General features: G+C 37.8%; 2 protein-coding genes across 4 annotated transcripts; one reads left to right on the top strand and one right to left on the bottom strand.

Moving 5' to 3' along the window:
• Positions 1 to 20: 20 nt before the first annotated feature.
• On the top strand, positions 21 to 3,310 carry LOC127963052 (G-protein coupled receptor 37-like 1). Its single transcript, XM_052562711.1, has 2 exons — positions 21 to 803; positions 1,620 to 3,310. Exons 1-2 carry the CDS (start codon positions 195 to 197, stop codon positions 2,460 to 2,462), a joined length of 1,452 nt encoding a protein of 483 aa, XP_052418671.1. The 5' UTR covers positions 21 to 194; the 3' UTR covers positions 2,463 to 3,310.
• A 4,116-nt stretch (positions 3,311 to 7,426) lies between these two features.
• Positions 7,427 to 24,158, bottom strand: cry3a (cryptochrome circadian regulator 3a). 3 transcript variants are annotated; one of them, XM_052563527.1, is made up of 15 exons: positions 23,978 to 24,158; positions 21,581 to 21,753; positions 15,886 to 15,994; positions 15,577 to 15,719; positions 15,003 to 15,187; positions 14,474 to 14,562; positions 13,949 to 14,089; positions 13,414 to 13,725; positions 12,654 to 12,805; positions 10,585 to 10,787; positions 10,321 to 10,413; positions 10,072 to 10,185; positions 9,880 to 9,966; positions 9,625 to 9,791; positions 7,427 to 9,539 (listed from the first exon to the last, which is right to left on the bottom strand). In XM_052563527.1, the coding sequence occupies exons 2-15, from the start codon at positions 21,736 to 21,738 to the stop codon at positions 9,480 to 9,482; spliced, it is 2,013 nt and encodes a 670-aa protein (XP_052419487.1). In that variant the 5' UTR covers positions 21,739 to 21,753; positions 23,978 to 24,158; the 3' UTR covers positions 7,427 to 9,479. The 3 variants fall into 3 exon arrangements, with proteins under 3 accessions (XP_052419487.1, XP_052419489.1, XP_052419488.1); XM_052563529.1 differs by having other exon boundaries at positions 9,625 to 9,788; XM_052563528.1 differs by having other exon boundaries at positions 10,072 to 10,182.
• Between the last annotated feature and the right edge of the window lie 1,002 nt (positions 24,159 to 25,160).

Here is a 25,160-nt window from a genome sequence, read left to right as displayed (position 1 = left end):
GCCATCCATAGCTTTGATAAGAGAGCTGCTCTCTGGTCAACAGGACTGGAGAAAACAGCCTTTTGGGACAAGGGATCCCCAACTGCAGCAGTGCCTTCACCAGGGTCTTTACCTCAGCCTGTGCTATCTGTTTTAAGTTACTGATTTTGAAGCAATTTTCTCCGACTTGTATATCACTGGACTTTGCCTTGAAGATGGGGATACACGATTATAAATTGATTTATTTTATGACACTGGCTTTGCTTCTGAGTGCTTGTGCTTCAAAAGCAAAAAGAGAAAGTCAAGACACGACACCTGTCAAGGAGGATAGCTTTAGTCAACATGATTCACAAGAAAGCACACTGAAAGAAGTGCTCAATGAGGAAGATGAAGATAAAGCATCCACGGACACACAAACTGCAAGTCCTTTGCCCTTCACAGAGATGACCAATTCCTCACTGGCTGAAAATGGAAACAGCACTGATGTAACTGGTGAACAGGTTCCTAAAAGCGATCCCACAAAAAGGAGCATCACAAAAATCCACAATCCTTTGTTTCCCATCACTGACAGCTCTTACAGTGCTTATGGGATTCTCTTTCTGGCTTTTGTGGTGTTTGCCTTCGGCGTCGTGGGTAATCTGGCAGTAATGTGCATTGTGTGGCAAAATTACTTCATGAGGAGCGCATGGAACTACTTTCTTGCAAGTTTGGCTTTTTGGGATTTTCTGGTGTTGTGCTTCTGTCTGCCTGTGGTGGTTTTTAATGAACTCACCAATAAGAGGCTGCTGGGAGATTTCTCCTGCAGAGTTGTGCCTTACATAGAGGTGAGGCCCTTGTGTGTCATAGTGTCAAGTTTACATTTAATCTCGATCAATTTCTCAAGGCCTAAATTACCTGAAAAATATATTGAAATGTGGCTAAGTTTAGATAGTGCCAATATAATTTTTTAACAGAAACTTTTCAATTCAGACAGACACGGTACTCTGGATTTCAAACACTACAGACCATGTAACATAACCTTTTAACTTTAACTTGTTAATGTTTTCATAAAGCACATAGAATTAACAGTTATAAACACCCATTTAGTAGTCACCTAAAATGCTTACAAATCTATATGTAAATCTATGATTACTGTTTATGACAATCAAGAGGGATGTTCAATGTATGAGCAGCACCATATTGGTTATATATGTGACATAAAAATTTTGATTCATTATTACTGATCAATCTGATTGCGCATTTCCCCTTATTTTAACATATTGATTGCCTTTTGCATTGTCTTGTGTGCACTTAAAGTTTATCTAGTCATATGAACTTTGAGAGATAGTAATTTACTAACATTTTCAAATGTAAAAAAAATTCATAGCAGTATTACATTTTTATCAAGTTTCAGATGAATAGGCTTATTCATTTTTCATACTTTATCATATACTTTTATGATTCCTAAATTCACTTGTAGCACTTTTTATTCATAACTGAATCTTTTCATTATGACATTGATAGTGGAATTTTAAAATATAAAAAAATGCTACATTAACTGCAATGATAATTAGCATCTTGTCTATTTTGATCACAAATTTTATATATATTTAATATATATTCATTTAAACTCTGATACTGATTTTTTGCACACCCTCCAGGTAACCTCTCTCGGCGTGACAACGTTCAGTCTGTGTGCTTTGGGCATTGACCGCTTCCACGCTGCCACAAGCTCCATGCCAAAGGCCCGACGATTTGAGCGCTGTCAGAAGGTCCTGGCCAAGCTGGCGGTGGTTTGGATTGGCTCCATGGTGCTGGCAGCTCCCGAGCTGCTCCTGTGGCAGCTGCATCAGGTGACACCATCTGGTCTGGGTGACCAAGTGGACACCTGCATCATGAGTCCAAATGCAGATCTCCCCGAATCCATCTATTCTCTCGTTATCAACTACCATGATGCACGCATGTGGTGGTACTTCGGCTGTTACTTCTGTCTACCTGTTGTCTTCACCCTGCTCTGTCAGCTGGCCACCTGCCATGTATCTGGCGGGAGCGGAAGTTCTCCCAAGCGGCCCGAGGAGCGGTCTCCATCCAAAAAACAAAAGCTTCAGCACGCTCAGCAAATCGAACGGCAGCTCAACTGCACGGTCATGGCTCTAGCCGTGGTCTATGGTGTCTGCACGCTGCCGGAGAACGTTTGCAACCTGACTTTGGCGTATGCTCCTATCCAGGTGTCTGAGGAGGTGACTTCTCTTCTGGCCCTCATAAACCAGTTCTTTCTGTTCTTTAAGTCATCTGTGACACCAGTGCTGCTGCTTTGCCTGTGCAAATCTCTAGGCCAGGCCTTCATGGACTGTTGCTGCTGCTGCTGTGAAGAATGCCAACCGAGCAACTCTTCATCTACCCAAAATGTCGCTGAAGGCAAGCTCAAGACCACCAATGATGTGTCCTCCATTTTTTTTGACAAAGCCAAGGACAGTTCAACCATCTTGTCCATTGGCAGCTGAGTAGGCGGATCCCGTCCCCCAGTGATGACATCATGAGATGATATGGAACCCATGACCTACACTCCCATGAACCACGAGTGGCCATAATTACATTAGCAGTTCTTACAGTTACGTTGAAGGGCGTAAGCATTGTTCAACAAATCTGAGGCCAATTTGGAATTTTGGTTTTGGTTCAAACTTAGTGGGAAAATAACATGTTAAGTTAAGATCTAAAGATCTAAGTTTGGCATAAATCTAAAGATTCATCCCATAATATCTCAGGATGGCTCAATGTACCTATAAAGTCTTAAAAGGATAATACAAGTCACTGTAATTTGGACTTCAAATGTCCCACATTCATAGTTCTACATTTCTGTACAGACAGTTATGAACTTTACACATAGCTCAGAATGTATAAATATTTAGCTATACACTCTGTGAGATCAGAAATGTAGTGAATACTACCAGATCACAAGTAACACATCGTCTTGTTCATATAATAGGAAGACTTGCGAAACAAAAATGTAAGGAGTGTTTGTCTGTTACTCAGGCAAATGTTATTTATCACTAATTTGAATTAATAACCACTGAACATTTGTCTACTGTACACCACTGATGGTCAATTTCTGTATATAAACCCGCAGCTGTATTAGAATGTAAATAGATCATTTTTGAAATCAAACTCCCTGAGCAAACTAGCTTTCCGTGCCCTTTCATGTAGTACGGTAGGACAAAAAGACAGAATCTCAATGGTGTACCTCCTCAAGGGACTATTGGAACTTTTGCACATAGCTGCTTTCATAAGCAAATTATTTTTAAAGTCCATAAACAGTTGATAAAACTCTATACAATAAATGCCTTTTAAATAATTTGTTGTCTCATTCATCTTTGAAATTTCATGAAATAGTGTCAAGAGTTGTACTAATCTCTCAAATGTCCATCAGGGTCTGAGGGAGAAGATTTGTCCTTGCACACTTGGTTTCCTCATTCCCATAAGGTTTCTATTGTTCTGAAAAGGAGATGGAAGCCTCTACTGTGAATATCAATAGCCAGACTACGGCTGAGTTGCCAAGATACCGTCTAAAAATTCACGTGTTTATTCCAGAATGACCAAGTGTTAACAAAAACCCGCTTGGATTCGCCACCTTTTCTTGTCTATGTAGGAATCAAAGAATTTGTCAATAGTGCAACGTTTGTACGCTTGTCATGTCTGTTGGTGTGCTGACCAGTGTGTGTGGAAGCCAGTTTACACACCGAAAGGAGTCATTAGTCATACAAAAGATGCCTTTTTCCAGATGGGCTCTCGAAAAACACATCTTCAGATTGATCATCTGACATTCAGTGGACCGTGAAACATTATAAACTAAATCAAAGATACAAATGTTTGGGTTAGACTGACATGTGTGTTGCTGCAGGGGTTGTTGGGAAGGGGCTGGACCTCTACTGTCTTGTGGTTTTGGCTTGTGCTCAGAGCCTGTCAGAGATTCAGAAGACAAGTGAGCGAGGTAGAGAATGGCCTCATTAGAGAACTGAGCAGGGCTTTAAGAGAGAGCTCCACTGGCCATAATGACTGCAGGAGAACAGACAAGGCTCTGTTCCCTGTAATGAAGTTTGTGCCACAAATCAACAAATCTCTTCACAACTCTCAATGCCAATAGGACAGGAAGCATTACACAACAATAAAATCATGGAATTAAAAAAAGTGTATATTAAGAGAGATAGTTCTAATGTTCATATTTGGATTTGGAGTATGTAATACTTCATGTTAATTCAATTGCATTCAAATGTAGTCTATTTCATTGTCCAAATGAGTTGTTCAGTGTCATGAGTTCTTATTGAGGTCACGTCCAGGACAATGTCCCTTTGAACAAGAGATAGCTACTGATCTCAGTATAGACAAACATATTTGACGTCATGCTCCAAAATTCTTTAGATAGTTTTCTCCGACCGAGAAAAGAAAAGGAATGAGGTCGCGATTGAATTGAATGAGATACATTTATTATAAACCTATTTAAACACCAGACATAAATTTTTTTTTTGCTTGCATTCACAGTCAATGTACTTCCAAACGAAGAAATTATTTGCAAATTAGCATTACTGTGTACGAAATTTACGGTTGAAAATAATTCGTCACTGTATGTCACAATGCAAAAACGTATCAACGTAAACCTATTAACACCTTAATGTGGTTCAGTTCACTTCAGTTCATTAGTTGAGTATCAAATGAACATTTTTATTAGGCCATGACTGATAACCATTTCATTACCATTAAAGTGAAATTACTGAGCCACTATGAGCCTGATAAAATGCTCATTTAATAAAAAAGAAAGAAAAGAAAAAATCTCAGATGGCTTAGAGGTTTTGCATCTGGAGCAATTGCATCTGAATGTAAAGTATTGTTCAAAAGTCTTAGGCTATTAATAGGCTATTTACATCAACAAAAATGATTATAAGCCAGTTATTTCTATATGTATATCTTTAGTGGCCCAGTAGGAAATGTCAGTTTACATTTAAAAAATTTCCTTTTGCCATTAATCGTAATAATCCAGTGAGAGTTTTGTTTGCACAAGGAGTCTGACAACAAACAGTGCTCCACAGAGATCTGATCTGATCTGATCATCATCCAGTCTGTCTGGAATTACTTGAAGAAACAAAAAAAAACTGACACAGACTAAATCCAGAAGAACTGTGACAACATCTTCAAGACACCTGAGGAAACCTTCCTACAAAGCCATCTGAAAACTATACACAAGTGTAGCAAGGAAAAAACGTGCCTAAAGCGTTTCACAGTATCTGTGCAGGTAGGTTTCTTCAGGAGTCTTGGAGACATTGTCATGTTTCTTCTGGATTTAGTCTGTCTCAGACTAGTCTGGTTTCTTCTGTTTCTTCAAGTAATTCCAGACAGACTGGATCATGATGAAGAGATCAGATCTCTGTGGAGCACTGTTTGTTGTCAGACTCCTTGTGCAAACAAAAATCTCACTGGATTATTACAATTCATGCCAAAATATAAATGCTTGGAAATTGAAATAAACTGATATTTCCTACTGACACTACAGCAAAACATAGAAATAACCTTAAAGTAGTAAAGTACAAGTAGTATAGTAAAATATTCTTAAAACCATTTTATGTTGGTGAAAATACTAATGACCTAAGATTTTGCACAGTACTGTATATTTAATGTAATAAATAATAATAATTATAATAAATGATAATAAATAATAATATAAATGTCAAAACAAACCAATGATTTTGCAAATTCCCCACAAGATGTGGGTTTATCTGAATGTTTAATAGGCTCACAACATTTTGCATCGAACAAGAAAGCCCAAGATGAATGCTGAGAAACAATAAAAAGGCAAGAAGTTTATATAATTGCATTGTTTGACTGGTGATGTTGATCTGGGCTCCCTTGAGAGTCAGTTCATTTTCCATTCTGCACTGGAATGAGAGGAAATGAGAGGAAACTGATTTAGGGCACAAGACGAGACAGACTCTATGCCTCAGAACTCTAACCTTCTTCCTTTCTGAAGGATGCACTCACCTAATATTTGTGTACACCTTTAAGAGCGATCTTGGCATGGGCAAAATGACAGTCTGGTGAGGTGATTCCAGGGCTTCCTGTTTCAAGTCACCCTCAGCAGACGTGAGAAAGTGTTGAGTGGCCTGTACGGGGGATCCTCTAATTCTCAGACTAAACTCAATGAGAAAGGCCTAATATGACCTGAATGTCCTGCACTTCTGAACAGAACGCTGTCTCTTGTTAAGGGACAATGTTTGTTTTGTTTCACAGAGTTCTGAGAGGGGAGGCTGAGAGAGGGTGGAAGGGGACGGGGGTCCGTGAGAGATTCAACACAGTTGCTGTGGCAACTAGTTTTGGCCCCTTGAGTACACTAACATACAAATCGGGGTCTGGACTGAGGTCCTGGGCACAAAAAAACAATGCAACCGGAGCCATGGACCACCACGAATAGAGAACAGGAAACACTAGTGAGTTTCATTCTGATTCACTAAATCACGATGCCAGTTTAAGGATGGCAAAAAAAGTTGTATTCAAGGCACATGGCAATCTAAAAACAAGAGTAGGCCTAGGTGCTGCAATGGCTTCCGGAGAGGCCAAATTTCTCTGTTTTTCGAGGACATCTCAACCCATTTTACCCCTTTATCTTGTGTGCCAAGCCTCTGATAGAGAACTAAATTGGGCTGTGTGAATGAAACTCACAGTCGACAATTATGAGGAACTGACTACAAAACAGAAACAGTGCTGAATTTAAATTAATAAGATATTTTATTACTCAGTTTTATTTATTTTTTATCAGGTTCTCTTAGCCAAATGAGCTACTAAAGTTTGGAAAGTTCATTACATTCACAGAACAGCAAAAGTAGAGTTGCTGCTTAAGAAATGGGAAACAGAGAGGAAAATTCTCAAATCTTGTTTTCATCCCTTTCTTTGTGTTATAAGAAAAACTAAACAAACAAATTAAAAAAAAAAAAAAAAAAAAAAAAAAAACTATTTGGAATCCTGTATAAACACCGCTATGCACGGGACAAGCTCACGCAATGCACACTCAATTTTTATAAGCATCAACGACGCCCTCCAGCGGTCGCAGATACTCATTGCATCCCCACAAATAGCTTAATTATATATGGAGGATCAAACCTACAAAAATTACAAATAAATAATGTAACAGTATAAAATGAATAATGAAGGATTTAGAATTTTTACTTGAAGCAGCAGTTCCAATTGAACATACTCATATAGTATAGTATATTGTATAGTCAATATAGTATAATTTTTTATTATTCCCTTTTATTATTTAATTTTTTACTTTTAGATAATTATATATATATATATATATATATATATATATATATATATATATATTTTTTTTTTTTTTTTTTTTTTTTTTTTTTTTTTTTTTCTTCGCTGTATAATTTGGTCAGACACATGCAACAACAAAAACAAAAAGACTCAGAAAAACATCCAGTTTCAATCAGATTTACTTTTACAACTGTTTACAGACTGGAAGGACAAGATTTAGACTTTATTTCACAGAAAGGAAATAAAAACAAAATTTAAACAAATAAACAACTCAAATGGGAGAAAACAGAAATGGTTCACTTCTTCCGCTGTGACAAAACCAAAGTATAATAGCACAGAGATATTACAGTCAAAAAGCACTGAGGTTTCTACAACTGTCATATCAAAACATTCACATTAGAACTGAATGCTTCTCCTGGTCAAAAGCAGATGTCATGGAGTCAAAACAGATTCAGCTATACAAACACAAATTCAGACCCAATAGCTTTAATCCAGTTCAGTGAGAGGTTGCCAGATCACCATGATAAACAACTATACATGAACTTAAGGGCCCATATCTTTAGACATGGTCTAGTTATACACAATATTCGTCATTAGAGCATCTGTGTTTGTGATACTGTAAACGTTGTTGTGGATTTGTCAGAAGTCTCAGTTGTTGTGGCTGATATTTGCTTGTACTGAATAAAAAAAAAATTTATGTAAATAAATGTGTATACACACACACACACCCCCACACACACAAACAAACTGATCATTTAATTTAACAGAGGCCTATATTTGAACTTCAGAATTAGAATTGTATATATTTGTATATCTCTTGACAATATGGTAGAAAACCAACAGCTAAATGATATGATATTTGGTCAGTATGGGGCATTTGGTATAAAACATTTGTGGCCAAATACAAAGACTAAATATTTTCAGAATCCTAATTATCACAATGATAATTAAAAAATAAATAAAATTGAAAAAATAGTGATCATTAGTCAGTTTTGCATGTTTTTGTAAAGATTTGATACTAAGATTAATACTGTCAGATGATGCTTTTGCTTTACCTGAACATGCACGAACAGATGAATTCATTTAAAATATTTAAGAATTAAAAAAAAAAAGCATGTATAATCTACTAAGAAGTCTTAAGGGTCAGAGATACAACAGGGTGTCCTTCCTAAAGATCCGTAAAGCTTTATGTCATAGATGTACTGTAGTGATCAATGTAGAGCTAGGAAAATGTTCTTTTCCAGTGTCACTTCCTGGTTTTGGCAGAGTTTAGGTTGGCGTTTTTTTTATCAGTGTTTAAGGCCTGACCGTGAAGATCAGCTGTCTGTGTGTGTCTGCCAAGCATGACAAAGAAGAAGATACTGTAGATAATCTACAGATGCATTAAATGGGCCATTGTAGCCCATTTAAAAACATTCAAGAACCGCATTCCACCACAGCTCTGGCCCTGATCAAATTTACAAATGGGTTCAAAGTTAAAAACATGAACTTAAAATCAGTTCAGCAACCATTTTATGTAGATGATTTTAAAATCTAGAAATCTTTAAACCCTATTTTAAATGGTCAGCTCTGCTGGTATTTAATATTTATTTATATATGGATATTCTGAGTGAACACTAATACACCGAACTGGCAGAGAACAAAAGACCAATATATAAAATATACAGCTATACAATTTTCTGTTTACAAAAAGTGGCACGTACACCACTCTACTGAAAATCAGTGAAATTGTACAATGAGAAAATGTCCGAGAAAAATGTACAAAAGTGTTGTGTGATGGTTGTAGTTCGTGGTTCCAACCTATGGCTGGTGCTGGTGCCAACCAAACTGTAAAGTCCTCACAAAATCCTAGCTGCAATGAGTGTCCTGAAGCTCAGCTTAAACATGCTTGGTAAAAGCTGATAAATATATCCCACTTAGTATGGTTCACTTGACAGACAATAAAACCCTAACCTGTGCAAAGATGGGCAAAAGAGAAAGTTAGGGGTTTACCAAGGAAAAATCTTTTGATGGTTGTTTTTGCCTTTCAATGGATGTGAAATCATTCACTTCTTTTTAAAGCACCAGAATTTCATTAAATGATAAATTACTTATGTTAATATTAATCTCAATTGAAAATGTAAGAAAAAGTAAAAAGAGATGTAGACAAATATTTTTATTCTAAATATGAAATAAATGCCCGAACATGACTTGTTTATAGGAAACCAGATTTAAAGTCAGTCCCCTTCAGACTGCGTCTTGTTTTGAATCGGCTCTGCTCGGTACGATATGTCCAGCTAAGAACAGAAAAATATCAATCTTAAATACAATGTATGATGTCTTAACATTTATACATCAAGGATTGAAGTGAGTTATATTTACCATACTCGACTGGTTCCTGCTGGGAACATGAACCGATGTGACCTCTCCAATTTGCCGTTGAAACTTGTGAGAGGTGGAGAGCGCGTCATCTTCACCATCAAGATCTCGTTCCGACTCTCGCTCCCTCTTACCTGTCACACTTCCTCCTGAGTGCAGCAGGTGTCCTGCTGAACACCACACAGAATGTTGGAAATAGGAATAAATGAACTGTATGATACTCATGTAACATGCAGTACACATTTCCATGTCTGTTACCTGAATGTTGTGAACCTGCCATGTCATGTGAGACATTACATTTGTAAAGTCGACTGCTGTGCCCTGTGTCAGGCATGTGGTGGTATCCTATAAAACAAGTAAGTAGGAAAATTTTTTAATGAGAAAACAGATCTAATGCTGCTCATTTACACCAGTAAATCTATTAGTGTATTAAAGTGTGAAAGGTGACACCTAATTGCTGCTGTTGTTGCTGAATTCCACTTGGTCCCTGATTTTCTTCCCTGTCAAAGTTCAGCAGAATACTTCCACTCCTGTTACCACTGGAGGTGCCTGACACAGCTGCTGCTTTTGGGATGTAAAAAAGTCAATTTATTTATTAGCCTTACAAGTAAAAGAAAAAAAACACTAATAGGATTAAAGTAAGAGAAGTAGTAATTTCTTTGTCTGCATCTCAAATGAAGAGAAAACAATAGTATTCACTTGGTGTATTGGTCCCAGACTGCTGTTCCCCAGGGGAGTACGCCATCCCATTCCCATTCCCGTTGGGTGTGGATGGTACAGAGGCCAGAAGTCCTGGTAAAACAGAAAGTAAAATTATCTTCTACTGCTACAATGTACCATTTAAGCATCTGCTAGAACTTCTAGCATTATAACTCACTTCCTGTAAGGCTTGTTTTCATTGATAAATCTGATTGCATATAAGATAAATAGTTGCTTGCTAATAGAAGACAGTGAAATTCTTACCAAGTCCTCTGTAGCGTGAAAGCTGCTGGTAGATCTGCTTCATCCTCTCGATGTTGAGGCGGCTGGCTTCAGCGTGGTTCACCATGGGTTTGGGGTAGTGGACACCGATGATGCACTTGGCAGCGGCCTGCACAGAGTCTGGGGCGTTCCATGGGTCGTAGATATATTTGGCAGGGAAACCTCTGAGAATAGGTAAATATCGTCTGAAAAAACAAAGAGAGATTAAACCACAGTCTTATCATAAACACGAGAAAGGTTATGCGAGATGGTTACTGGGATTTCATGTTTTAACAAGCATGTACAAAAAGAATGACAAGGTTTCTCAGATGACAAGCAGCTTGTATAACCGATTAATTTACAGGGATCTCAAAATTGTATTTTTGTAATATCATAGTTGTGAATGTAGATATGTGCCAATTCATGCTACAAATAAAACAGTCAGCACACCACCATACAGTAACGACAACAAAATAACAAATGGAAAAGAACTAAAGCAATTCAAGCTCTACTGAAATCAGGACTTGCGTCTCTCCTCCGGGTCCCAGGGACAGAAAAGGTCACCTACCTAAGGTGTTCCACCTTACCAGAGCGTGGGGACGGAGGGCTGGAGGCTCGCAGACAGGGGGACGCGGTTTAAACAGGACAACAGGCCCCGCCTGTGCTGAGACACTACGGAGATTCCTACTACAACACGCATTAGAAAGCAGAGGCAGTGACCAGGCCCTCCCAATCCCTCCAGAACCAATGACACAGCACCCTCCCACAACCCCATCCCACCAGGTTCAACAATCGAAACTCAGGGCTGAGTGAGAGGTTCAGGTTCGCTCCCTGCCCCTCGCACTGCCACTGATCGCTTTAGAGACGACAGTGATCCCAAGCCAAGGCAGAGAAACCTGCTAGCCGTCAAAGAAGAAACGCTGCATACTGTCCTCCGCTGCTGGGTGGCCCCCTCATTTTGCCAAAAGAGACCAGAACCCTTTTGCCAGGAACGGTCACATCCTGCCTGAACAAGCAAACGGCCAGAAACGCGTTACATGTACAGAAGCAGATCTGAGAAATTACTAGGTGACCTAAGAACCGTGAGTGACTTCGTTGGGACGGGGTTACGCTGAAGGCCAGGACTCCCGTTCTCTTGCACAGGCAGGGCTGTATTCAATGCCTAGAGGACTGCTGAACATTTCAAAAAGAGTCTGATAAGGAGGAGTTGTCCAGAGCTAGACTGAAGTCAACCAACTCTGGCTTTGGGCCACACCTCCCATCATGCTCTCTGGGGAATGCAATGTGGGTCTCTATGCATTGAAAACAGGCTAGGCTTTGTATGCATTTCCCTACCAAGCGGTTAAAATCCCTTTTGATGAAATGAGATGCTACCGAGTTATAGAACAGGCTACTGCATTTCCCGCTGATAAAGCATCAAGCTTCAACCACATTCACAGCTAACAGGTTTCCAAGGGCTTTGGCTAAGAATGGCTTTCGTCTTAAAAGCAATCAACCACAATTCACAAAGGGGAAAGGGAAAGCTGAACTTTTCACCCAATCCGTGAGACGACCACACAGAAACACAAAAACATACAAGCTTTGGACTAACATGCGTATGAGCTATGGCAAATACGATGACAGCAATGTTTACAAGCAGAAATCTGTTTCTTGAAGGGGCCTATAATGAGGACAATGTGTTGGGAAAGTACCAAAATCCTTGAACACCAAATTCTGAAACTGAAGGAAAACTTAGAACACAAAGAAACTACCTGGGACAGGCTTGCTTTCGTGACTAATTCATATCTGGACCTCAACTGATACTTTTCTGCATCTCAGTCATATATAAAAAAACATGCTGCCATTTAGTGCAGTGAAAGTTATGCATATGACCTCCAAACTGTCTCTAATGTTTTATTATTATTATTTAGTTTTTTGTTAAAAAAAAAAAAAAAAAGAGGTTTCCTCATTCTATTAAACTGTCCTTCTGTGTTGTTGATCTTTAACGCATTCTAGCTTTTAAACAACAGCCTTTTACTGAAAGCAGGATATTCAGCCTGGAGTTGGTGTGCATTTTTAGGAATGTTACCAACCTAATGAAATCGCCGTTAGGGTCGGTGCGCCTGCCGAAACCCACTGGACAGTAGCAATGAAAGAACTGTTGAAAGAAAGAGCTACAGGAGAGCCACATCCAGCTGCCTGCATTTACACTCCAGTCAGCATCCAATAGGAGCTCCTCGAACACCTGTCAATTATAACTACCATTATTCTCCAGCCAATCAGAGATGGAGGTTATTAAGCAGTCATTTAGTACTATTAAAAACAGACCTTTACACTACAGTTGTAAGTAAGTAGGGGTCAGTCCGTGTTTTTTTTTCATGACATGGAAATACAATTCCTCTACAACCACGGCTGATGAAAAGTAGGTCACTCTATTGTCATTACTAAGCGTGACCTAAACAAGGTCTCAAATCCATCAAGCTTATTTTTATAATCCGTTATAACAGAGGACAGCAACCTTTCTGAAATTGAGTGCCATTTTTAAATTCACCCTTCAAAAATTAATACACAATCCTAACTAAACATGCTCTTCATGTTTTCAAAGTATTATTCTGAGAACAAAAAGCAGACCACACTGCATCACCGCCATGAGCACAACTGATAGGTGTAACTCAACTGACCCATGCAAAGCAACCCACTGTCATCAGATTGACAACATTCGTAATATTATAGATTTAATCATTTTCTTTTTCAAATGATCATCCACAGGCTCCCTGAAACCCATTGATTTCTCAAATAATTAAATCATAATAATAAAAAAATTAATGTATCTCCCATGTGTAAGAGATGCACCTTCATGCCCTCTTCCCAACTGATCCACAGGTCTCCACGAGTGAGAAAACAAGCGACAGCGTGACGGGCCAGGTGGTGGATCCAGCCCTCCTGCCTCAGCTGGGTCATAATGGCATCAATCCATGGAAAACCTGTCTTAGCTTCAGCCCATTTGGCCAAAGCCTCAGGGTTCTTGTCCCAGGGAATGCGCACACAGATCGGGTTGCCTTCCATCTTATCAAATCGGGGGTTGGTGGTGGCAGCAGTGTAGAAAAATTCCCTCCACAGAAGTTGACCATACAGGGAGAGCGGAGGAGTGCTGTTTTTCTTTACCTGCAAGGAGAATATCACACGAATCTAGATATTATTATTTGTTTACACTTATTAAAAACAGACTTGAATTCCCAGCAAAAATACCTAACTGTAGAATTATACAATATGCAATATGTACCATTTACTGTCCAACACTAATACTGATACAACCTCATTAAAAAGTGAAACAATGCAAGTATACTAGGTTTAAACACAGATGGATAGTGTAGAGTCATGTCTGTACCTTCCTATAGAGGTCTGTGAGTTTGAAATAGAAAAGGCGGCAAGAGAGGCATCCGAAACGGAGGTAGGGACTCAGGCCAGTCGGACTGGCTAGCAAAGAGTTGGCATTCATTCTGGGTCTTTCAAAATTTGCAACCCAAGCCTATAAAAACATTTAGGAGTGAAAGATTTAGGAGTGTAAATTTAGGAAAATTTAACATTTAGGAGGGAAAATATGAAGTTTGGTCTATTAACAAGCACATGATGAAGTACAAGTTGGACAAATATTAAAAAAAATATTGCTTTCAATTTTCACTTTCAATCTGTCCTTTTATTTCGTCTAGTTCTTTAAAGACTGATATACATTAAATTATTTTATCTGCAAAAAGTCCACTCATTCATCAATAACTGCAAAACTGGGGACACAGTAAAAATCAAGGTTTTAACAACACTTTGTTATATTTGTTTTAGCTTTTAAACACCACCAGGCGTATGGCTGAGGATAATCCGAGTTTGAGAACTGTTCTGCATTTATACATGATCACACCTTTCGCTCCAGATGCCTTTCAATCCTTGTTAATGCTTCTGTTTCACCTCCTGGCCAGACAGCAGAAGGTAGTCCCTCGATGTCAAATCCTGAGTCAAGATAATGTAGGATAAAAAAAAATGCTATCCTTACATAACCTGATGGGTTCTTGAATTGCAGTTCACGAAACTCACACATTTGAGTAAGGTCCCAGGCAATAGATACAGTGTGATGTTATCATTCAGGTCAAGTCTACATCATTTTAACAGTGTCATTTACTCACCCTCACGTTGTTCGAAACCTGTATGGGTTTCTTCAGCTGAACACAAAAGAAGATATTTAGAAGAATGTTGGTAACCAGTTTCAACAGTATGCCACAAAATATTATGGAAGTCAATAGCTACCAGTAACTGATTGGTTACCAACATTCTTTAACATTTTCTTTTGTGTTTAAATTCGTACAGGTTTGGAACAACAGAGTAAACAATGAGAGAAAAAAAAACTATCCCTATATAAATATAAACCTCAAATAAAGCTCAATTCAGCTCACCAAGTTCTTCTAGCGATGGCACACCATATTTGTCTCCATGGTCTTCAGAGACAGGTGTGACGCAGCAGCCCATTATAGTGTTGGAGAGGGTTTCCACTGGCATCTCAGGTGGATCCATTCGGCTGATGAGGGTCTGGAACCGTTTGTAAGTGAGGGGAGGCTGACCACCATTTAGTTCAGCGATCCTGAAATTATGTGGATGGTAAACTTGACATCTTTCACAAGCTTTAAAACTCTTATTTAATAAAGGAGACCATTTCTAGATGTTCTTTTGAGAACTTAGTGTAAAGACAAAAAAAAGCTAATAGTGCAGCTGACATTAGATATTAAACAGGTGGAGATAATTAAAGCTGAGGTGTGTCATTTTTAAACAAATATCAAACATGCTTCCTCAAGTGTCCGCAAATGTCGTTCAGTTGGACAAAAGTGATTGAGTCAGGCTAGTAGGATGCTAGCCTGACAAACTTTTTAGGGAAATCAACCTATAAATTGATTACTTAAAATTGAACATTAAGCAGGTGTAGGGAACAGTATTTAAAAAGCAACTTTTTAATGTAAGGAAATGAGCTCTTACTTATCAAGGTTGTATAGGGTGTGTGAGATCTTGACTATGACTTCAACCCCAGCCTCCATCGCAAGCTTTTTAATAGCTGCATCCCTCTCCTTCCCAAAAGGTTCTGAGTCATACTCAAAGGTCAACCTGAATATTTTCCATTCCTGCAGGAAACGATCACAAACAAAGATAGTTACTCAAAACCGCAGATGCAGTGGATTCAACTAAACTGGAATGTGTGGCTTTCAGAAAGACATGAAATTAGACAAATCATTGCAATTCTTTAGTGATACCATATTGATAGAGATATTTTAAACTGAATAATTCTACCTTGAAAAGGCGTGGAAAAACATTGGCTGGTTGTCCTCGGATGACAAAAAGGCGGGAATTTAGTTTTCTTAGATTGGAATCAAGATCATCAAGGCATTGCAGGAGAAATCTGTCAGGAATAAATTAAAGATTTAACATTAAGTGTTATATATATAGTTCTACAATAAAACTGCTAAGCTAAAGTCTAAACATTTAGATATATAAAAAAAATTATAAAACCAAATTGAGCTGAAGAGGTTAATTTGAGCTTCATCAAACGTTACTGACCAATCCTGATATAGGAACTATTGCCATCCATCACTTTATCAGAAAACTTAATTTTGTATTTTCTTTCCACCATAAAGTTACATCCACATCAAATGGACTGATTCTAATAAGAGTCAAACAAATCGATAAGCACATTTGTTTATAAATATTTTATTTTACGATTGTCTACATGGTTTCAGATTCCAAATTGGAGTGTTGAGAGAGTTTAGAGACAGATGGTATTGGGATGTCCTGATTTGACTTGTCCAGGTACATGGCCTGAAACGTTTGAGAACTACTGATCTAAAGCAAAGCCCTGAGGCTTTACCTGTTCTTCAAGCTGTCCCTCAAACCTACAGATGCTCCACGTTTCCATTCACAAATCGGTTCATTCATGACCCGTTTAAAACATTAGAAGCTTAACTGTTACTTCCTCTCTACACATCTGCCTTACCATCTGAAGGGACATTAAGTTCTACAGCCTTTACAGAGGAACACTGCTGCGTGAATAATAAGCACAGGACACTTGTTGCATTTGAACACAGAGGTCGTCAGATTATATGTTTTCACATGAATTATAAAAATAAATAAAAAGTCAAAAGTGGTGTTTAGTTAAAGTTTAATAAGAAATTTGACCCTAACCCCAAAGATAAAATTCACAAACAAGTGATGTTTTAACTTTAACTGTGCAAAGTCTTTTTAGAATACTTTCCCAGTCCACTGGCACGGTAGGCTTCCTGAACAGAACATTTTGGTCTTTCATTATGAGGTAAAATGTATTTATCTGAAAGGCCCGTCTGACCTTCTACCTGTGTCTGTTATATGGTCCTAAAGTCCTGACTGAGCCCAAAGTCAGACTGTCTGCAACCAAAGCCCTGATTACAGACCAGACAGGGACAAAGCTCCCTATGCTCCAGATACTGGTTAACCATAACTGCACAAACGCCAACAGCACACACATACAAACACACACACTGACACCTCCATTCATGAAATCCAAAAGAATGAGACAGAACACAAAAACTAATAGCTATTGGGGAAACTCAAACCTAATTTCCAGACCTCTGCCCTTTCATACATTATTCCTTATGTAAGTGGCCTGGCCTAGATTTGCAGTGCGCATGGCCTCCTCCTCTTATTAGCCCAGTGACCCCTTTTCAACCACAACAACACTCTCAGCACCTAGACTGAGAAAAAAAAAGCACACACATCATTGTGTTCCCTTCCCCCAGGATCACGTGAAAACAGCCACGAGACAATAAAAGGCTCAGTCTTTTAAATCAATTTCTGGCCATGACAACTAGTGAAAAACTATCCATCCAGCTTCTAGGAAACCAAGATATCAGTCACTTTATCAGTTACTACACAAAATAGGTAACTAACTAGGTACATGTGCCTCATCTTTTTAAGGTAGATAAAGTGCTGAAGTTCAACAAAAGCAAAAAATACAAATAAAAAGGGTCTGTTTCACACATTCTGCAGTGTGTAAATAAGAGAGTAACACTCCTTTTCATGGTCATGGGTTTAATTACTAAATTAATTACAACATGGACTGATTAAATGTATAAGCCTACTTTGGATACAACTGAAAAGTCAAGGCTGGTTTTATTTGATCAAAAATACAGTAAAAACAGTAATAATGGATTTAAATAACTGTTTTCTGTTTTAATACATTTAAAATGCAATTAATTGTTGCAATGTCAAAGCTGAATTTTCAGCAGCCATTACTTTAGTCTTCAGTGTCACATAACCTTTAGAATCAAAAACCATTCTAATATTCTGATTTGGTGCTCAGGTAATATTTCTTATTATTATCAGTGAAGAAAGGATGTGCTAACATTTTTTTTGAAAACAACACTTTTTCAGGATTATTTATTTAATAGAACGTTGCAGTAGACATTTACTTGGTATAGAAATTATTATAAATGCCTTTACTGTCACTTTTGGTCAATGTAATGTGTCCTTCCTTGCTAATGGTAAGTAATAATTTCTTAATGAATAATCTATGAACAGTAGTGTAGAAGTAACAGAGTACACTGAAAATAATTTTATCAAATGTTATATATGCTATAATATGACAAACTGTATTACTGTATATGTGATATAAACACTGATATTGAATGAGATAAGACAGATAGACAGATGCGGTTTGGTCGATAAGATCAGAAGTTGACAATGCTAAATACTGGTATAAACAGGGTTTGAAACATTTTGAGCCTGTCCACTTTCAACGGCTTTCAGAGGTAGTCAAAAATGTATGTGTCTCCATTGTCCACTTGTAATCCGATCGACCAAAATGCATCTTCATACCTAGTGTAAACGGTGCCTAATAAAAGAGAGACAAAATCCAGAAGAACTGTGGCAATGTCTCCAAGATGCTTCAAGACACCTACCTGCAATGCTACAGTACTGTTAAAAGTAAAGTAAAATGAGGATGCTGTCAAAAAACAACAATAAATCAATAAATGTACAATATCATTAGTTGTTTTTTTACTAGTGTTCTAATCATTTTGGCCACCACTGTATATAGATTGTAATAGTTCAATACTCCCCCCCCCCATATAGGGAGGGCCATGTAAATTGAATGCTGGAATGGCAAAAATAGACAATGCTGCTTCAGTTCTGCTGCATGTGCAGTGTAAATACTCTAATGGGAACAAAAAACTATTTTGTCTGCCAATTACAGTACATTTTGCAGACACAAGATGTGTAACCTGTCCATTCCAGTTTCACATCTCAAGTCAACAATAATTGACTTATATTAGTGTTATGTGAATGTGATTCCCATCCCAGAGCATGTTAACATGAACCAGTAACAACTAGTTATCATTAATTCAATCAGTGTTCAATTTTATCTGTGTCAGTGCATAGCAGTTTATTAGGGATGCACCGAAATGAAAATTCTTGGCCGAAACCGAAAACCGAAAAAGAGAAAACCAAGGCCGAAAACCGAAACCGAAACACCGAAAGAAATTATGCCAATTATTAGTACCATTGCATTTATTGCTATGACAGTGTACTAACTTTACTAAAATTAAGACATTGCAATTGCATAAATTAATATTAAAGTTTCAAAGATAATTACAATTACATAACTTATTTAAAAAAACATTAAAAAAAATTAATTACAAATGATGCAAATATTTATTAAGCACATTGCAACAATGCACAGTATAAAATAAAATTCAAACAAAAAATTTATCCCACTCATGTGTATATTTAATAATAATGTACAGGCCTACTGGCCTGCAGAAAGGTTTTAAAATGAACAGTTCTCTCATAAAAACAAAGTGCATTTAGGTGAAGTGCATTTGAAATTTTTCTATGTAGGACTAGAAAGTGCATTACTTCTCCAGTTGGCAAGACTGTTATCACTTCTGAGGATGGGGACTTCAGACAGATAACCATCTAGCTGTTGAGCAGTTGAGCTTGTCATCTGCCTGACATTTGAGAAATATTTGAGAGAGTGTATTTAAATAGGGCCAGGGCATAAATAAACATTTTTATCAAATTAAAGCAGAAATCTAGCAGAAAATCTAGCATAAATATGGCTACAATCTGATATTATGTATGTATATATGTTTGTGTGTGTGTGTGTGTGTAGTAGTAGCCTAAGAATAAAATAGCCAACGTATTATTATTATTTGAGGCACTTTCTTGCAGAATTCCACTGAACATATCAGACCACGATGGTGCATGCCACTCATCTGGTGCAAAGACCAGTCTTTTTTCTGCGCTCTGATCTGTCTCCTGCACTTGGCGCTTCTCCGTCTCCACGCGGGTTCTCCGCATCTAGCGCGGCCTGGATCATTTCTCGTGCGCGCTGCCCTATTTCCGCATACAAGTAATGGTCTTTATAACGCGGATCAACCACATTCGCGATAAAGTGCAGAGGATCCGACAAGATCTCAGTGAGACGTGTGCTAACAGACTCTATAAGACTGTACTTTTCTTTGTTTTCACTTCGTGGTCCGTCTTAATCTCTTTGTTAGGAGACGCTTTAGTGCTGCGAATAAAGGAATACGAAGAAAGAGAATGTTCTCACTGGTGTTAAGTGAATGTCGCATGGAGCTCGTGGTCTGCGCTATGCTGGTGCACGTGCAGGTCGCGGTTTCTGTTTGCGTCATCACAACATTTCGGCCGTGTTGTTTCGGTGATAAAAGTCGATCGGCCGAAAACCGAAAAGGCCATTTTCGGCCGAAAATTTTCGGTGGCCGAAATTTCGGTGCATCCCTACAGTTTATTGAGTGACTGGTAATTGTATACTGCATGACATCAAGCATATGTTTGACATGATGCACTGACATGATTCTCTTAAGGATGTAATGATGTAGTGTAGTATGTATGATAGCAGTGAAGAACAGCAGTTTATTAATTTACGCCATTATTTTTAAAGGCAATTTAGAGCAGACAACACAGCCTGCAATCGCCTTGCATTAAAGTACCTAAACTTGGTGCTCAACAGGTGTTTTAAGAAAGACTTGCAGAGGCCGTCTGAACACTGCAGCTGATAATGACAAATCCAGTCACAGGTGCTTCATCTTTTAATCTGGTGAATTAGCTCACTTCATTCAGTCAGATCACACTATATGCATCCAGTAGGAGGAGAGCTGAATGACAAGCTCGGTGACCAGACTATCTGATTTTCTTCTAAAACCGAAGCATCTGCTGATTGGCGACTTGGCCTACTTTCCTCTTGACTGACTTTTATGGCAGTGGATTGATCTGCACACATGCCATGTGATCAGATTACCTCATGTGTGGGTATTCACTGGTTTAAAATAGAAACGCATTGACATATCTGACTGTTCAGTGCTCACATCCCTTTGTAATAATATTGTAACTATTTTTAGTGAAAGCAACAGAACTCAAAAAGAGCGTTTCTTAATTTTAATCACTGTGTAAATCAACCAGTTTTCTACTGGTTTTGCTACAGGACCCCAAATTTACATTAGGCATCAAACTGTCCACATTACCAAGAACTTCATAAACCCAGCATTTTTTTTTGTTGTTGTTTTGCAGTATTGCGCAACAATAGGGTTCATTTTCATCGGAACAGAACGTACACTAATCTAAAAATGCTGATTTTTTTCAATAGCATGGCCTCAATATCAGTTTCTGACCCTCATTCATCAAAAGTAAACAAAATAAAGTGACATAAGATGGAAGATCAGTTGTATATATTGTTATTGTTATACAAGTCAAGGCTACTCAGTATTTTCAAGTTGCATAACATATTCACACATTCGAGCATGTAATAAATACATGACTGTGTTTGTACAATTTAGTGGTACAAAAATGTGCATAAAGGCACTTCATATGATGGCTTAATGGCAAATATTGTTCATATCAGAGACTTCAATGAGTACATCACTCATCTGTGGATTAACAGAGATGAAATATGGGATGAAATTATGCTTTCTTATATTTCTAAAACATCTGCACCCACCTCCACCTGTTGACCCCAAGGTTGGAGGACCCAGCGAACCAGGGATCCAGAAAGTAGACACATCGAACAGTGTCTGCCCCACGTACTGCCTCCTGAAGTGCAGGGTTGTCATGGAGACGGAGGCCCTTCCGGAACCAGTGGATGGAATTTGGGGCCATGTTCACTGAGTCACCCTTCAAAAAAAACAAACAATGTTATTCAGGACAAATACATTCATTCTATGGTTCTATGATTAGTTGATGATCTCATTAGAAGCAGTTGGCAAACATATAAAAACAAATTTGAACTTTTGGGAAAATTAAACACTCATTAAACATTGTGAAAAGTGGCCTTATAAGACATTTTTGGCATTAAGGCAGTCTGAAATCTGGACTTGAAACCAATCTATCTGAGCAGTCATCCTGTGACATTCAATTGTTGGCTTTTCCTCAGACTGACTCAGGATGTTTGACGTGTGCAGTGGACTGAATTCCCTCATATATGTCAGTGCCATACTGTCTCTTGTGATATGATATGTGATATGACACTCATATAAGTATATATAGTGTTCCTGTAGCTCAACTGGTAAAGCGTTGCATTAGCAAGCAAACTAGCGCAAGGTTGGGGGTTCGATTCCCCGGGAACACATGATAGGTAAAAATTGATAGCCTGAATGCAGTAAGTTGCTTTGGATAAACGCGTTAGCTAAATGCAAAAATTTAATTTAATTTAATATAAGTCTGTCAATTATGGACATGCTTTCAAACCCTGCTCGAAAACAACCATCATACACACGTGAAAAGAAAAGTTGTCTCAAGGAGGCAGCGGATTTATCTACTGTATGCAAGGTTAAGCTTCTGTCTCTGGGGCAACTTATCGATTGTCTGCGCCCTGGGAATTACAGTAGGCCACCTCTACATGGGATTGATGCAGCAACTTGTACTGGTAGCCCATCTGCTACAACTGTCCTGCATGTGCACAAAATTATTAAAGGTGGCCTAATCGTCACTATTTTTCTCAAAAAGTTTAGCCTACCAACCAACGTGTCAAATAAAAACAACAACTATAAAAACTATACAGTACATGGTTTTCATCTATTACAGTAAACTGTACTTTCCATGCAATATCAGTTTATCACCCATTACCTAAAAAGTGTGTCCTATACACCAGCCACTATTAGGGTGTCACAGCAGGATTTGTTTAAGGCAAGACAATAAAAGCAAAACCATTGTTTTTTCATGCATTTTTCTTTTTTTTGGGGGGGGGGGCTATTTTTACTTCAATAACATTAGTGGATAGAAAAAGAAAATCCAAAATACTCATTTAAATATTTATTAAATTGTATCTATTAATTATGTCTGTAGATTTCAAATACAATGGATATTAGCCTATTTTAAAAAAAATTCTCAAAATAATTTTTTTCTTATGCACTGGCCCAGAAATCTCCACTTCTTTTTGGGGAGTAGGGTTTGTTTTTGTATATTCTCCGGATTAATCGAACATTTTAATCAAACTAATAAAATATTTTTTTTTTTTTCTGGCTTATCTGTCCACATTTTTGCAGTTGAATAGATCTGATACAAATGTATGCAAATTATAAATTAGATAACGAAGCATATGAATATTTTAACAAAATATTTCAGAAAACCTATAATACAAACATGTTGTGATGTACTTGTTTTAATGTGCAAAGTATCTATTAGTTAAAATATATACTCCATTCACCAGTTGTATCTTGTCTAAAAAAAAATTTTTAAATACAATATTACCCGATGGTGTAGGCTACAACAAATCTGACCTACCTGTTTAACGTGATCAACTAGTAGCATACTGACAACTGTCACACCAAAGATATGGCAGAAATAAGGTAGAAGAAATAAAGATGCATTACCAAATGAAAAGCTGAGAGTCCTGAGACCTTGGTTTCATACCATAAGTAACCTGCTCTGCGAGAGCAGCATTGTTTGTCGGAGATGGCAACAGTAACTAAGGAGGGCGGGTCTTTCTAACGATCAAGAGACCACAAAGACTAATAACTTACATATGTATTATCAGTAAACAAAACAAATACATTATAGAAAAAAAATCTTTGGTTTTACTCTAAAACACATTTTACAGTAGCGCGCATCAGTGGTCCACATCATCCTGGAGCAGAAGTAGGTCAATCCTTAGTGGGTGAAACTGGCGAGACATTGCACTTAGGACTTAATGTAACGCTATTCATTCAGGTTCTCCACTAATGTTACGTTCTTCTAAACTAAAGTTACATATTCAAAGGAACAACATAGAGAAATATAAAGAAAACTTTAGAAAGAAAAAAAGCGTGGCAAATGAGGTCACCGCACGTTATGTAACGCGTTTTTTACAAGGTAATAAAAAAAGCCTACAGGAACAAAATACTCAGTTTAAACGTATTACCTTTAACCGTTATGTCAATCCCGAGGACAGGATCATCTCTTCCCACGATATAGCGAGATTCTCACAGCTGAGAAACTATGCTGTTCCCCAAATCGGTCAACAGACGGTCAAACTGACTTCATGAGACGCTCGTGCGCCGCCCGCGCCCGCTCCGTGGCTGAGCGACGCTCTCAGTGTGGATTTCCTTGTGAGCGAATTCGCGCTTCTGATTGGTAGAGACGAGGTCACGAGGTACGCAGCACGTTTGGGAAGCATGTAATAATCTTAATGTCTATGGGAATAATGAGAGACGAGAGGAATAAAGGGTGGCTGTTTCTGTCGCATTTGCAGGCTGCATACGTTATCAAACCTGGTTTATATCAGTTAACTGTTAACTGGTTTAATTGTATAGTATAATATATATTTTTTTAGAATGAACCAAACAAAATTACAAGTGAACTTGACTGCTGGTGATTCCCTGCATTTTCATGAATGAAAAACAGCAGAATGTACATTTTGATGTAGTTTTTGAGCACAACCCCACATCAAATAATAATTATTACTTTTAACTTAAGTTTTTACTTGACGCAATTATATTCTTTGAACTATAACCCAAAGCAAAAGCCTTTACTGTTGCTATAGTAGACTGTAAGGTAACCCTGCATCAGTTCAGTTTTCTGTAGCTTATAAATAACAAAAGTAATTTTTACAAGTGCGTCACATGTAATGGATAAATAATATATATCTCATTAGATGTAAAAACCCATTGGTTTTTGTTGACAAATAAAGTAAAATATTTAATTTGATCTCTTACATGCTCTTTAGACTTTAAAGCGGTTTTTAAGATTCACAGTGATTATGATAATGATTTCAGTGAGAATGTTGCTTGAAATGCTGATTGTTAGACAACTGCATCTTCAAAATACATATATATGTATGTGTTGTGAATGGCCACACAAGGAGTCTGAAGTCACAGTTTATGGCTATTCCTCTAATCTGCCAATCATTTAGCTTTTTGGAAAACAGACCAAAGCATAAACTGGGTCTAAAGTCAAACCTAAAACAGTTATCCTGCCAATTAACTGTTCAGTGTTTATATATATGTACATGTTTATACCTTACAATATTTTTTTAAGCCTTAATGGTCCAAATGTCTGTAGTTATCATGGTTGGAGCTCTTTTTGTTCTGTTTTATTTTAAGAAA

This window comes from Carassius gibelio, chromosome B8, assembly GCF_023724105.1.
Source record: "Carassius gibelio isolate Cgi1373 ecotype wild population from Czech Republic chromosome B8, carGib1.2-hapl.c, whole genome shotgun sequence".
Classification (NCBI taxonomy): Eukaryota; Metazoa; Chordata; class Actinopteri; order Cypriniformes; family Cyprinidae; genus Carassius; species Carassius gibelio.
This window is presented reverse-complemented; position numbering and strand designations above follow the sequence as displayed.